The 14,363-nt window shown below is 42.3% G+C and overlaps 1 protein-coding gene across 2 annotated transcripts in view; it reads left to right on the forward strand.

Annotated features, from left to right (window-relative positions):
• RAD54L2 (RAD54 like 2) overlaps positions 1-14,363 on the forward strand; it is a 69,172-nt gene that overhangs the window by 21,033 nt on the left and 33,776 nt on the right. For both annotated transcript variants that reach the window (XM_074550068.1, XM_074550066.1), the window contains exon 2: positions 244-450. In XM_074550068.1, coding sequence (XP_074406169.1) covers positions 300-450 — 151 coding nt within the window. In that variant the 5' untranslated portion in view covers positions 244-299. The remainder of the gene's footprint in view (positions 1-243; positions 451-14,363) is intronic.

Consider the following 14,363-nt stretch of genomic DNA (forward strand, 5'->3'; position numbering starts at 1 on the left):
GTGCATGTCAAGGGCACCAGTGAAGAGATGGAGATTCTTCAATGCTGGGCCTGTATCATTATGATCCATTTCTTGCAGCATCTGTTTTCTCCACAGGATTTTGTGCTTTGTCTGATATCTAAGTCTGTTATTTAAAAGTCTGATTTGTTTTTTTTAAGTGCAGTAATGCTGCTGTGATGTTGAGCCTTGGGGCTCAAAGGCTGGGATTTGCTGGGCTCACATTCCTCTCTGGTGTCCTTGCAGGGCTGCCTCACAGTAGAACATGAGCAGGTAATGCACAAGGAGCACCACTGGGAATCATGTCAGACGAGTCAATCTCAGGGAGTGATCCGGACCTGGACCCGGACTTGGAGCAGGAGGATATGGAAGAGGAGGAGGAGGAAGATGAGGAGGAGGCGATGGAGGAGGACAACGATGGGGATGACGAGGAGGACTTACTTGATGAAAGTGGTGAGTGAATGGGGTTGGGAACACGCTGATGCCTTGTGAAGGCTGCCCTAGACAGAGGCCTGACAGAGTTAAAGAATAAAGGAGGGATTTATTAAAAGGTCTCCATGGATCCACCTTGGGCAGCACAAGAGCCCAGCCAGGGCTGCACCCAAGATGAACCAAAATGGTCACAAAATGCACAACCACTCACGGGGTCTCTCACTTTGATCAGTTCTGCCCCATTTGCATATTGCAGTTAATTGTCCAGTTACAGCTTTAGCCCATGCAGTCCCATCCTTCTTGTTTTTCTCTCTTCAATCTGTGTTGTTTGTGCTCTTGGACCTGAAATTTGGGTGGTAGTCCTTGGTCCCAAGCTAGGAGAGGAATTGTTTTGTCCAGCTACTCTGTGAAGAGAGCTCACCATCCCTTAGTATGAAGCTCAGAACTACACAATAAAGCAGTACAGAATCTGAAAAATATAAAAGCTAAAACCTGAGGTATCAATACATTGTTATAGAAAGCTGGCTGTCACCCCTTGGGAGGTTGTGTAAGGGTTAGGATTTGTCCAGCTCTTGGCAGGGAGAAGTCCTTATGTGGCTGTTTAGTTTTAATAAATTTTTAATGTTAAATATACTCTCCTGACCAAAAAATATTTCCATCAGGAAAACAAGCCACAAGTATAAATTTTAAGGAGGATAGAATTTTTAAAATAGCTTCAAATTTCAGGAAAGCAATTATGTAAAGTAAATGAGCTGATTTGCAATTACTTGTATTATTTAAAGATTATGGTGAAAATAAATACATTTGTGTCATTGGCTTGTCCCATACAAAACAATTTGATGGATGCTATGGACAATTATTGCTCATTCACAGTAATCATCATTAACAGCTGGAAAATGTTCTTTACTGCCAGCATACAGGTTGGGTTCCCCTTTGTTTGTTTTACAAGAGGAAAGATGGAAGTGCTAAGTTGTCACCTTCTATCCTCACCTAGTTCCACCTGCTCTACTCTCTTCTTCAGGAGAGGAGCAGTTCAGACCAGGGCTAATGCAGGTGTTTGTGAGCCTGTGCTGTGCAGGTTACATTTGAGTGTTACTGGATAACTGTTCTGGGTCATGGCAAATCCTAGAAATGTCTGTTAGTCCAGAACGGCGGATGTTCTAGGGCACGGAGGCTGGAATGAAGAGCTCAGGTGGGAATTCCCCATGCTGAATCTGCCTTCAAACTCTTTGTATCACAAACCTGTAGCCAGAGCCTAAGGGGATGCTCTATTCGCTTCCTTTAAAATTGCAATTTTTAATAACTTCAAAGGGTATGCAGGTATTTGAATATACCTACCTAAACCAACTGAGAGTAATCTTCCTTTTCTTAGCAGAGAATGTGTTAAAAATAGATGCTTCTCTCTTCTTCTAGTTACTAAAGAATTTTTGGCTTCAAAATAAATTGTTGTCCTCAAGTGTTGTTTGTTTTGCTGTTATATTCTTTCAGCCATGTGCTATTTGAAGATACTGTTTTCGTTTTAAATGTTTTTGTAAAAATGTTTACACAAAAACAAATGCATTCCTCTTTTTTTTTTTTTTATTCACATGGTGACTTTTTCTAATGAGAAGGTAGCAGAAATGGAAGTGTTAGTTCAGGTAAGAAACAAGGGAATTCCCAGTATCAACGCAGAGAAGAGTTACAAGGTCACAGGTTACTCTGTCTCAGACTGGTGATCATGATGATGATGATGATGGTACTTTGTTCACAGGACCCTGCAGCAGTGGGGCAGGAGGAAGTGTGATGTGGTTGCCAAACTTTCATTAACAGAAGGGAGTGTCTGTATGTCATGTCCAAGTGGGTCATTCCCACTGTTCCACTGGTCTGTTATCATAGTCTGATGTGCTTTATCATCAACATCTATATTAGTGTGTGTGGATACTCACAGTTGTTTGTTAGGATTATTCTTTCCAAAGCAGACAAGATCAACGTAGGCATACAGAGCATTGTGAGCTGCTAATGACAGCTCTTTATTTTCATGTTAAAACACTAGAAACATGTTTATCTTTTATATTTTTGTTGGGACTCATTAAAAATATTTTTTTAAAAAAAGTATAAAATAATGAGGAACAGTAAAAAGAATTTACATGAGAAACTGACATAAAGTATTTTTATGTTTATTCATTACGTACAAGGGAAAACTCCCTCCCATGAGCTGAGCAAAGCTAAATTGCCTCTGAGGTTTCAGATTGTTCAGCTTTAATTCTGCCTGCCACAATATCAGAATGCTTTCTGGGTGCTTAGATGTATAATTATTATCTTCTGTGGAGGTGTCCAGTCTGCTTTTCCTGATATCTCCTTACAGCTACACATTGCCTCCAAAATGTCATTTGGCATCTGTATCACCTTAGATCTAATGTAAACCAGCCTCCTGCTCTTTAGCCTATGAAATATAACTAACTTCTGAATTAAGAGGTTCATTTTATTGTGTGCATCTGATGTTTGTAATCCCATGGCTTTGAAGAGTAACCTCATTCATAAATATCATATTTGGAACAGACAGTTTTATTCATAAGGGATGCCGTGCTCTAGTGTTTATATTATGAAGCTTTTAAAACGCTTAATTTTAATAATTTCTGTTAAAACTTTGTTCTCCCTATTCCCAGCTGTGCTGTTCTGCTCCCCTCCTGGTATTGTGGTTGTTCTGATCCCACTGGGGATCCTGGGGGGATCTTTCCCTTGAGGATGGGCTCATGCATTTTTCTAGCACAACAAGCTTTAGATGATTAATAAATCTTTCAGAGCTATTTCTTGGAAGGCTGACAGGCTGCTTAAACATTTTCTCCAAATGGAAACTGATTACTTGTTTTAAATAATAGTGATTATATCAATTACAAAAATAACATTTTTACTGTTTGCTTGCAAACTAGTGGCTTTGTTTAGGATTTCCGTGTATTGATGGTGGTTCAAATAGCTTAAGAACTTTCCAGTGTTAATGTAATGTTATCCACACTTGGTGGTGGTTGATCATATCATCTCAGACTTAGCAGTGACTTGTGTTTTGCATGTTTAACCTGTTTTTGTCTTTCTGATACATGTTGTATGTGGAGTTAATCCTTGTGTGTAGTTTCAGTTTCATAGTCTTCCAGGAGTCTTTATACATTCTGGTATTTTAGTGCTATATTCAGTTTTGGCACATTTTTCTCCTTTCTGCTCAGTTTTGTTTGCATTTAGTAGAGGCTGTCCTATAGGTGGTCTAGAGTTAGTTTGTACCTGTATTGTACAGGCTTTCAGTATGGAAGAACACAGCTCTTCAACCTTTGCCCCTGCCCTCAAGGAATCACAAGAGCCTGAAAAGCTAATTTTCTGAAAATTTCTCAGTAAGTGAAAGCTAATAACCACACGGCTTACATCTTTTATCCATGTCTTCAGTGGTGGCCAGGTAATGAACCTGGGCATCATGTGTAGGAAATCTTCCAGCTTTAGTCTTTTCTTTTTTTCTAGAATTCTCCTTTCAGAACATACCTATTCTGACTTACAGCCCCTTCCCTGGCTGCCAGACTGCACACCCATCCCAGCAGCATGCTTCAGTCTTAGCCAGAGGCTGCCACTGCTTTTCCAGCCTTGTCATCCCTGCCCACTTCATCTGTTTTTTCACCACTTGTGGGTTGCAGCACCTGTTTTATCATGTTTGATTTTGTGATAGCAATGCGTGACTGCTAGAAACTTTTTTTGTTACCTCCCTGAATCGTTTTCACTAGAAATGTGATGTACTGATGACTGTGGAGATAAAGGGCTGTTTCAAGTCCTGCACTTTTTCTCTGATCCTGGTTGTTGCTCAGGGCTGTGTAGGACTCCATAGGAATAAAAGCTAATTTGAGCAAAGAGGAAACAAATCTCCAATATGGATTTTACAGATCATTTCAAATGCGTGGACCGTTTATACCTCAGAGCTTTCCCAAGGAAAGCTGTTGAGTGTTTGAATGAATCCCACTGTACTGTTCTGTTTTTTCACTTTGGGAATGTCTCTGGATTATTCTGATGTCTCTGGAATTCATTATCTCTTATTCATACGTATTGCTGTAATTCTGCTGTTAATAGTGATGACAAGTTGCTTGTTTTCTTACCTCTGAGTGTATGGATTAAACGCTTTCTTCAAGTGCAGTTTGGGGTAGAAGTGGTTGTTCAGTTCTCTCAAAGATGTCTTAATGAGCGCAAGCATTCAGACCCTGTCCTCAAAGGCTCCTAGTTGTGTTTGCATTCCAGGATGCATGGTACAGCAGACAGGGGTTGGAATCTGTGCTTTTAGGGTACATACTGGTGAACAATTTCCCAGTACTGCAGTAGTGCTGTACTTCTTACTGTACAAAAATACTAGGCAACACCAAATAATAACATATTAGGTGATACTGTTGTGATAAGACAAACTACATGGAATTGGCCTTGTCTCCTGCCCTGTGTTCTGCACTTTTTCTCCTTTCCTGTCCCCTGTTTCTTTCCCCACATTCCAGGGCTGGGAATGTGCGAGCTCTGTGGCATCTCTGTTTGACTACTGGAGAACTGGAGGAGCTCCCTCTTCCCAGCTCAGACTCATACTGTGCCTCCTACTCCCTGGCAATGTGCTGGAGCAAACCAAGACTGGTTTGTGTGGTGTTTGTGGACATACAGATGCTAAAGAGGAGTGAATGAGAAGCACAGTTGGTTGATGGTACAGAATAATGAGTCCAGGAGAGGAGGACACATGGGTGCATGTGATGTTTTGCAGCTCCTTGGTAGGGTGAGTGCATCAGAAAATTTCAGAACATCTGAGAGATTGGCACATGAGTTGAGTGAGGGGGAAGAGAGACCCTTTTCCTCACCTTAACCTCTTAAAACTGCTGACCCTGCTTGTGACATTGATAGCTCAAACAGAGCCACCTTTCCTTTCTGCAGCATGACCCACAATGTATTTCAGTAGCTGCTTTTGCTTGGACTTGAGCTCCCACTTGGTACTCACAGTTTTGAACTTCCCCCCTTGATACCAAGGCAGGAGCTCTTGACTTCAGATGGCACCACTGCTGATCCAAGCTTGAAAAGATCTCTGCTTACCTTGAGCCCTCACTGGAGGAAAGTCTGTTCATTTAAAGGAGTCCTGCTTGATCAGCTTTTCCTATGATTTTCACTTCATTGTTGAGGAAAAAAAATGTTGGCATGAAATTATAGCAAGTATGGATTTTGTTTAATATGATGTTCCTCTGTGGCTCTTTGTGGGTCATCATTATAGGGTGCAATTACATTGAAAGGGAAATCAATTTGTAGCTGCCTGGGCAAATTCTTTGTCTAATCTAATGGGAAAAATGAGTAGTTAATACCATACTTACTAGAAAGTTCATTAGCACCTGGAGTTATTAAAGCTGAAATTATTTTGGAAATCTGTTTTTAACACCATGTGGAAGTGTGGGTTAATACTTCTTTGAATGATACATGAATGCATCCTTAAGGTACAGAGATCTGCTGCTCATTTTGGAGATGGTGTTATTCATGTGCTTCCCACCCCAAAGCATTCTATCTTTTCTTCTCCCCAACAAAGTGCTGGAACAAAACAAAACTGGGGTGTGTGGGAGTCCCCAGCTGGATGTGTGTGGTTGGGAACAGAGCAACTTTCTGTCCTTACAGGGGAAGAGAGGAAAGTTTTTGGTATAAATCTGTTCACTTTGTAGGCTCCTCCTCCTCAAATATGTGAGTTTTTTGCTTTTTGACTGTGGTTATTCTTATAAATTAGGTCATGTTATACTTACCTGTATGAAACTGAGAGAGAGGCAGAGGAAGAGTATGGAGACAGTTTCCTATCTTGCTGAATGATATCATTTATCATTTTATATCCAGATTTAGAAAGGCCCATCATGCTGGAGATAAAAAGGAGAAAAAAACTGCTGTTAGAAAGTAATTTCCCTGCACTTTTTACTTTTTCATTTACGATGAATGATCGTGCTTGTGTTGGTAAATGCAGATTTGTTCCAACAACCTGAAACCTTTTGCCTTCTACTTTTGACCAGACTCCACAGCATTTTCTTTAAGGAAACACTGGTTTTAAATTGTCCTTCCTCTTTGCTAGAAAATTTAATTTATTCCTTAACAAGAGGAGGAGCAATTAGGTACTTAATGCTTTAATCTCTCCACTCCTTTTAGAAAGCAGCCTTTCACAGCTGTGTCTCCAGGTGGCACCAAGGGCAGATGGGCATCCCAAGGTCGAGGCAGCCTCAGAGAACAGAACTGCTCTTTGAGGAGCCCTGCTTCCATCTGCTGCAGTGTGTGCCACAGTGGCCTTGGGTGCTGCATGCTTCCTGCCTCAGACTGGTGACTTGTTCTTTGATCTCCTGTCCTTGTTTAGCTGGAGGCAGGTGCTGGGGCTAAGGAAAGGCACAAGCCCATCACAGTGAGCTTGGAGTGGAGAGCGGGGTCCTTTTGTTGTTTGAAAGTGGATGAGTTGGAGCAAAAGGTATGGAAAGAAACAGAAGCCAGGACTTTGCTAAGTCTAGAAAAGCACTGAAGACAATCATGAGGGGAGCTTTAACTGTAAACTCCTCTGTGTTCTGTATGTACATATGCCAGAGTGGTTAGTCCCCATAAGTTATAATCCTGCACTTTAATCTACAAGTAGATGTTTGCAGTGCACAAGGTGAATTTCTTGGGAAAAAGGAAGAGTGGCGATTGACATCATCTCACTTTTTCCTTCTTGATGGACTTCCCTATATAAATTCTTTTGTTTTGGCTACTTGTGGCTGGATGCAGCTCTCTCTAGAGCCCACCAGTACTATTTCCAAGGAAGCTGAGAGGGCATATCCTGGAGGAAACAAGCCTCTGCTCCAGTCTAGGTTTGTTGCCTATGCATTGGCTCTGATCTTAGTAAAGAGCCAGATCTGAGCTTTCATGTACCACTGTGCACTTTGATGATCCTTCCAAGCCAGGCAGGTTTTCATGCTTGTAGTAACTTTATGTAGACTGTCTTCCAAGCCAATAATTGCCTGCAAAGAGGATGGCTTGTGTGGTATCATAAGAGGTACAAAAGCAATCACTACCTGTAAGAGAATTTACTTGTCAACTAATGTCCTGCCTATTGACATGTGTTTAAACTTAATCAAATTGTCATAGGAAACTGCATTGCATTACATTAGAAAATGATCCTTATGGATCAGAGTGTTTAAATGTACTTTATTATATAGGTGCGGAGTGTGGGGCTCAGTCTCAGGTGGTTACTCTGTAAATGTGCATCCAGTTGCAGATAGTGGATGCATTTCTCAGGTGATGCATTAGAACTAAGACGTTGAGGGAGTTTTGTTGCTCTCTCAGTTCCTGAAAGTGAGAAGGGCTTTGTGTCGGTTCAGCAAACGCTCTCTGTGTCCACAAATCTTAGCTTCAAGACTTGTGTCGGTTTCCCAAGATCCAAAAAATTAGGAGCTGGCTGGGTTCTGTTTCCACAATCCAGCTGAATAAAATACAAAAGACATAGTTAGTATCAAAGGTAGAAGGAGATGGGATGGTAGCATTCACAGTTTCAGCAGACCTAGTTACTGAGTGATACTGAAGGGTTACATTGAAATTGCAGAGGAGGTTTGCCTCTCATTTAGGCAAAAGCCCCACGGATTTCTCTGGGAATTTTGCTTCATTACAGAAGGCTGCAGATTTTACCCATTGTTTTTATCCTGGCAGTTTCCCGGGAGCACAGTGTGTGTGTCAGAGCAAAATGATGTTTGTGTGTGCAGTCTGAAGGCTTGGCCCTGCCCAGCCAGCGAGGGTCCATGTCCCCAGCACATTGTGCAGACCCTGTGGCACCCAACTTGCTTGAACTGGATTTACTGGATTCACTAAATGATGTTAAAGAAAAATCCTCTTGAGTGCTTTGCTGGGAGCAGCCAGTGCTGGATGCTTTGTTATCTCCCCTGTGCCGGTTCCGAAGCTGCAGATTGCCTGGCTGGGCACTGTGCTGCGTTGGGGCAGTTTCGGAGGTGGGAGGACGGCAGAGGTGCCTTCCCTGTGGGCTGTTTGCCAATAAATCAGGGAGGATTGGGGAGGAGCGGTGCCTGGGCTTCGGGGGCTTTACTGCCTGATTCCAGCACTCTGAGTAACCCCGTGAACTCGGTTATTCTCAGCAGGGTGAGGTGTGGCCTGGGGGCTGCTGTGGGAAGGAAGGATGGGATCCTGAGGAGTGCTGTGCCCCAGCCCCCTGCGCAGGGGATTGCGGAGTGCCGATGTCGCGGCTCGGTCGCTCTGTCCGAACGCGGGGACTCTTCCCGGTCCCCTCGGCTTGTCCCGAGCAGGGGGAAGCTCCGGAGGAAATCGTCGGTGCCTCCCCTGCCCGCCTCCCAGGCTCTCTGACAGCGGCTTCCTTTTTGAGAGGGTGGCACAAAGTCTGGCATAGTCTGAGTGTTATATAACCTGGAGTAATGACTAGCTTTACTTCTTTAAAAGGAGGTGATGACGCCAGAGCTCTGCTTCCTTCAGAGCCGCCAATTGGGCGCAGGGACTGGCAGATCTCGTGAAATGATGTGCTGTTATAGCCAGCTACGCTTTCCCCCCTCTTTTCTCCCTCCTTCCCTTTGATCTATTGCGTATGATGGAATACAAAATAGAAATCTTTCCATGCAGTTGAGGAGCAGCCCACGTCCATGGCTCTGCATTTTCTATATTTATGTATACGGAGTTTCTCAAATGTTTTTTTTTATCTGTATTTTATCTCTTCTCTTAAAGCTGTCACAAATGTGAGATCAGCATGAAGGTGTGGGGAGCAGGGTCAGCAGTTATTAACTGAACAAAGAATTGCCTCAAATTGTCTTCCTGCTTTTCTGATAAGCTTTGCATGACATAGAGGTTTGCTTTATTGGCCAAAAACTTGCATTTTTATTGTCATAATGCCAGAGAATCTCTAACAAAGGACAGTCCCACCTTGCTCCTCTGTCTGTTTGATGTCTTTTCCCCCATGTACATTTCACATTGTCAGCTTTGTACCACACCTTGCCATTGCTAATGGGTACTGTATTCCCTCAGCTGCAACTGCTGTAACAGTGATGAAATCATATGGAAACTAATTAGCAAATTTGTAATGTGGTATTTTCCCTCTTGAACAGGTAAGGAGTGGCAAAGTCACTTTGCCAAGTTCACCTGACGAGTGTAAGGAAGCCAAAGAGAAAATTCTCTGGTTTACATTTTAGGCAGCACCCCTTTTATGTTCAAATGGGTGAAACCCAGTTTCACTGGGTGAAACATCTTTGATTTTCATTTGAGTTTAACCATGCAAGGGCTCCTTAATTTCATTTTCCCCTAATTTATATGGTATTTGTTTTGGTTTTATGGTTTTAAATCATTATGGTTTTAATGGTTGGTTAAATAAAATGTGCATGTAGCTATATGTTCTGCAAGTGTAATATTAAATAATAAACATGTGGAGAGAGATGAAGAACTGTTTTAATTAAATTAGAAGTAATCTTCAGATTTTAAAATACAATATCACATCACAGTTATTTCCTTTATCTTTTTAACTTCTTGCTTAGGCTTTAGAGAAACTGCAGCATGGAACTTGTAGAAGTGTCTGGTTCATTGTTTGGTTCAAAGTATTTTTTTATTAACAGTATTTTGTACTGCAGATGTTTAAAATGTCTTGTTCACATTTTCTTCAATATGCAGTTCACTGACTCAGCCTCAAAAAAATTCTAAGTAGGAGTCAGAGGACTTTATTTTCACTTGCAAATATGCAAATAGGATGAGACAGGAGAAAGCTACAAGATAAAATCTTTTTGGGCTAGGTGAACAGAAACTTCTAGTTTAAATCTCTGTCAAAACAAATTTTGCAATTAAAACATCTGCAGATAATCCTCATCTGTGTAAAATATTTAAATACTTGAACTGTTAGAAGTTATTTAAAAGTGGTACTTTCGTGTACTCAACTTGATTTATGTCTAATTTGCACATAGCTGAAAATTAATAGAATGAAATTAAAGTTGTACCAAAAAACTCTTCAGTGGTGCACAAATACGTTGTGTCATCTACAGCAGCAGAGAAATTTAGCAAGTTATAGAAATGAGGAATCAGTTTCTTGAATGTAACTGGGATTGTAACTGAATGGATTTAATTTTGGTTAGAATGATGATAAATATCTCTGGTATAAATTCTTCAACTTTAAATCATTACATCTTGTCTAGTAACAGCTTATTTTCTTTGGTACATTTAAACAACCTCTGAAAGCCTTGGAATCTCAAGCAGTGTGTTTTGCCACAGTGCCAGTGTGAAAAGCATTTGCAAGAGGCACTGCATGGTGTCACTTCCTGTATTTTGTGCAATTAGATTTTTGTTACATTATGTACAACTTCCAACCTCCTCCCACTTATGATTTAGATGAGTTTGGGAAAGAAAATACACCAAGATTTATATTAATAAAATAAAATTAGAAAAAACAGATTTACCAAATTTTATGCCTTATGGTTGATTCTGAAACTCACTAAAGTCAATGGAAAAACTCCTCTGATTTTCCATGGTTGGTTTAGATCTTATCAAAAAAAGAATTTTTATTTGCAGTGCAGTGTTTGTTTAAAAAGCAAATGATTCTCAAAGCCCAGCAATACTCAGTTGCCAACGCAGAATGTTGTGGAGTCCAAGTGTGAGTCTGTCTGAACCATTCTGGGTGGATAAACAACACCTTATACCGTGTCCAAGTCAAACCTGGGATTCTTGGGTATTTTCTGTGTTGCTAAAACAACATGGAAACTAGGGCAGGGAAAGTGGCCTTAATGATGTGTATGTGCTACTAGCAGGTGCTAATCAAGAGTGAAATGTGGCTGTCAGGCCTGGTTCTTGTTCAGTAACTTACAAACAATTTGGGTTAGTAGGCAGCTTCCCTGCACAGTGGAGGTCAGTGGGGTGTGCAGAAGGAGCTGCTGGGTGTGGAGCTTGGCTGGGAGAAAGCCATGGTGTGGGGAAGGGACTGTGCAGCCAGCCTGGAGCAGTTAAGGGTGGGCAGGAAAGGTCTCTTGTGCTTGATGGGGTGGTGATGAGGATGAACAGCCTGGAGGGAAGGGCAGCACCCCAGCAGGGACCAAGAGCAGGGTGGCACATCAGAGATGCAGTGCTTCTTCTGCTGCTGGCCTTGCTGGGTTTGGGTCAGGTCAGGGAGCAGTCATGGAGCTGCTCAGCCTGTGGAGCAGGGACTGAGACGTCCAAGGTGGACAGCAGGCATGGGGCTGGGGAAGGCGCTACTCCACCTTGAAGGGAATGCGTGTTTCAGGACATTTTGTTGAAATTTATTTAGTTTAACTGACTTCAGTTTGATAATGTTCTTTGCTATACAGGGGAATTAATGTCCTGAAACACTTAAACACTTCATGGTCAAGTTTCTTGTCCGTATAGACAGGTTTAAGTATGGCTTTTACTGCTTGTGAATTTGCAGTGTTCAGGGATGCTGACATTGCTGCTGGAAACACTTGTCAGCCAAATAAAAAACCTGTTCTGAAGGACCTTTCTCTTAATATTCTATGAAAATACAAACTTCATATTGTTGTGTGGGTGTTTTTTAACAGGTAATGCCCTAAGTTGTTAGCAAGGGAATCTCTCAGGTGACAAAAACTTTTTGAGAAGCCTCTTGTGACATATAGCACAGTTTGTACAATTGCAGAGAGCTTGTGATTTGAGAGGAGGAAGGTGAGGTGTGACAGCTGGGTAAGATTTCAGACCCCAAAAGGGGGGGGGGGAGAACCTTGTTCCTTACTGGTAAGACTGGCCTCATGGAAAAGCTGTTCAGTAAATGGACTTATCTGTAACAAGATTACCTTCCATGAGGAGATCATTTTATAAACTGACTGTTTCAGGCAGATCTAATTCTTGGTTGTGTGAATAAGTGTTTATCCTGGCTAGCAGTGGTGGCCTCACCAGGAGCCTGTTGTGAGTAGAAGGGCTAGAAAAATTGCTTCTCCATTTTGCATGCTGAGGTGAAGAAGGAAATTCCCTTTTTATTGCTGTATTGCAGAAGGACAGGTATAGGTTTCCTGTTTCCCCCAGTGTATTGAACTTCCATTTTTCTCATGCTTGACTACTGTTATGTGGATGTGTTGTGGTTTAACCCCAGCTGGCAGCTCAGCCCCACACAGCCACTCACTATCCCCTAGTGGGATGAAGGAGAACATTGCTGGAGTAAAAGTGACAAAGCTTGTGGGCTGAGATAAAGATAGTTAAACAGCAAAGCAGAACAAGGAATTCATCAACTCCTCCCCATGGGCAGGCAAGTGTTCAGCCATCCCCAAGAAAGCAGGGCTCCATCACAGTGACAGTGAGTTGGGAAGACAAACACCATAGCTCTGGATATCCCCCCTCTCCTCCTCCTTTCCCCAGCTCTACATGCTGAGCATGACACCATATGGTCTGGGATATCCCTGGGGCCACTTGGGGTCAGCTGTCCCAGCTGTGTCCCCTCCTCACTCCTTGTGCACCCCCAGCTTCCTCACTGGTGGGGCAGTGTCAGAAGTACAAAAGGCCTTGACTCTGTGTTAGCCTTGCTCACCAATAGCAAAAACATCTCTATTATCAACACCATTTCCAACATAAATCCAAAGCATAGCCCCATACTAGCTTCTAAGAAAAGAATTAACTCTCTCCCAGCCAAAACCAGCACTGCATGCTTTACAAATACCAGTTGTATTTACCCAGTACTTGTTTTTAAATCTTGCTTTCCAGATTCATAAATCTGTTAGGTCAGATGCTGAGGTCATGTTTGCTTATTTATTCCAACTGTACAAAGTCCTTATAAGGCCTGTTACAAGATCCTTGGCTATGCACTTCTTTAATATATTTGTCCCTCTTTTCCCCCTTGATAAACATTGTGTGCCAGCCAGGCTGTTTGAATCTGTGACATAGGTGAAAGGCTGTCCTGTTACTGAGGGTCTTAATTGTAATACAGTTCTTTTTTAATTTTTTTGTGAAATTTATATAGCTCTAACTATGAAAAAGCATATTGGGTTTGGGTTTGTTTCACTTCAAAGTTGTGATGTACCCTGAAGCACTGAGGGTGTTTCGATGGCAGCAAGCACTCACAGTGCCCTGCTACCCTCTCAAATGAAAGGTCAAATGAAAATGGCTGGAGTTGCACAAAGGGGAGCTGGGCTCTGCCCTGGCTGTTCTTGCAGACCTTTAGATCAGCTTTAGATCAGCTTTTGCTGTTGTGAGTGCAGCTCATTGTCCTGCAGGTCTGTGTGGGGGCTGTTCGGACACTGCCTGCTTTGGGTTCCTTGTGTGTGTCCTGGCTTTCCCAGAGCTCCCTCACCAGTTGTTTCAACAGGCAGCTGACTTTGTTACATGGACAAATGCTCACTACCAGAGAGCTAATTTCATTGTGTCTCAGCCGAGGTTTGCTGTTTATTACTGCATTAGATATGCCTGTGAAGGGAACTGGGCATGGATAAAGTCTCTGCAACACTGAAGAAGGTTAAGCAGGGTGGATGGCCTTTAGGGGTTCAACTACAGCTTTAAAGGACTTATTCTGCACTTATTTTTTCTCTCTTGTGCCTGTCCTGATGCAGGTGAATTACTGGCTCAAAAACTCACTTAAGTATTATCTCTCACTCCACAAATTCTAACAAGTTCTTTCCTGAAACCTTAGAAACTTGCAGTGGGCTACAAGCTGCTGGTTTAACCAAGCGAACAGGATGCTCTTTCACCTGTTGTTGTTCAGACAGGTTACCAGCTCCATCAGATTGCTCAAGTTTCAGTCTCAGTTGTCCAGGTTTCTTGCAAATTAGACAGCATCATGCAAATAGCTCGTAAAATCACCATTGTTTTCAAAGCCAGAAAGGCTGTACTCCTTTTTGCATCTCCTTCTCACCCACCAGTGAAACTCAGAGGCAGAGTTGTGGTGCTGCGTGTCCCCTGCCCTGAGTGTCCTGTTGTCTGTTGGGATTCCCCTTGCACGGGGCCCCACCGGAGCCTGAGTGGTTATG

Source organism: Zonotrichia albicollis, chromosome 12 (assembly GCF_047830755.1).
Source record: "Zonotrichia albicollis isolate bZonAlb1 chromosome 12, bZonAlb1.hap1, whole genome shotgun sequence".
Lineage (NCBI taxonomy): Eukaryota > Metazoa > Chordata > Aves > Passeriformes > Passerellidae > Zonotrichia > Zonotrichia albicollis.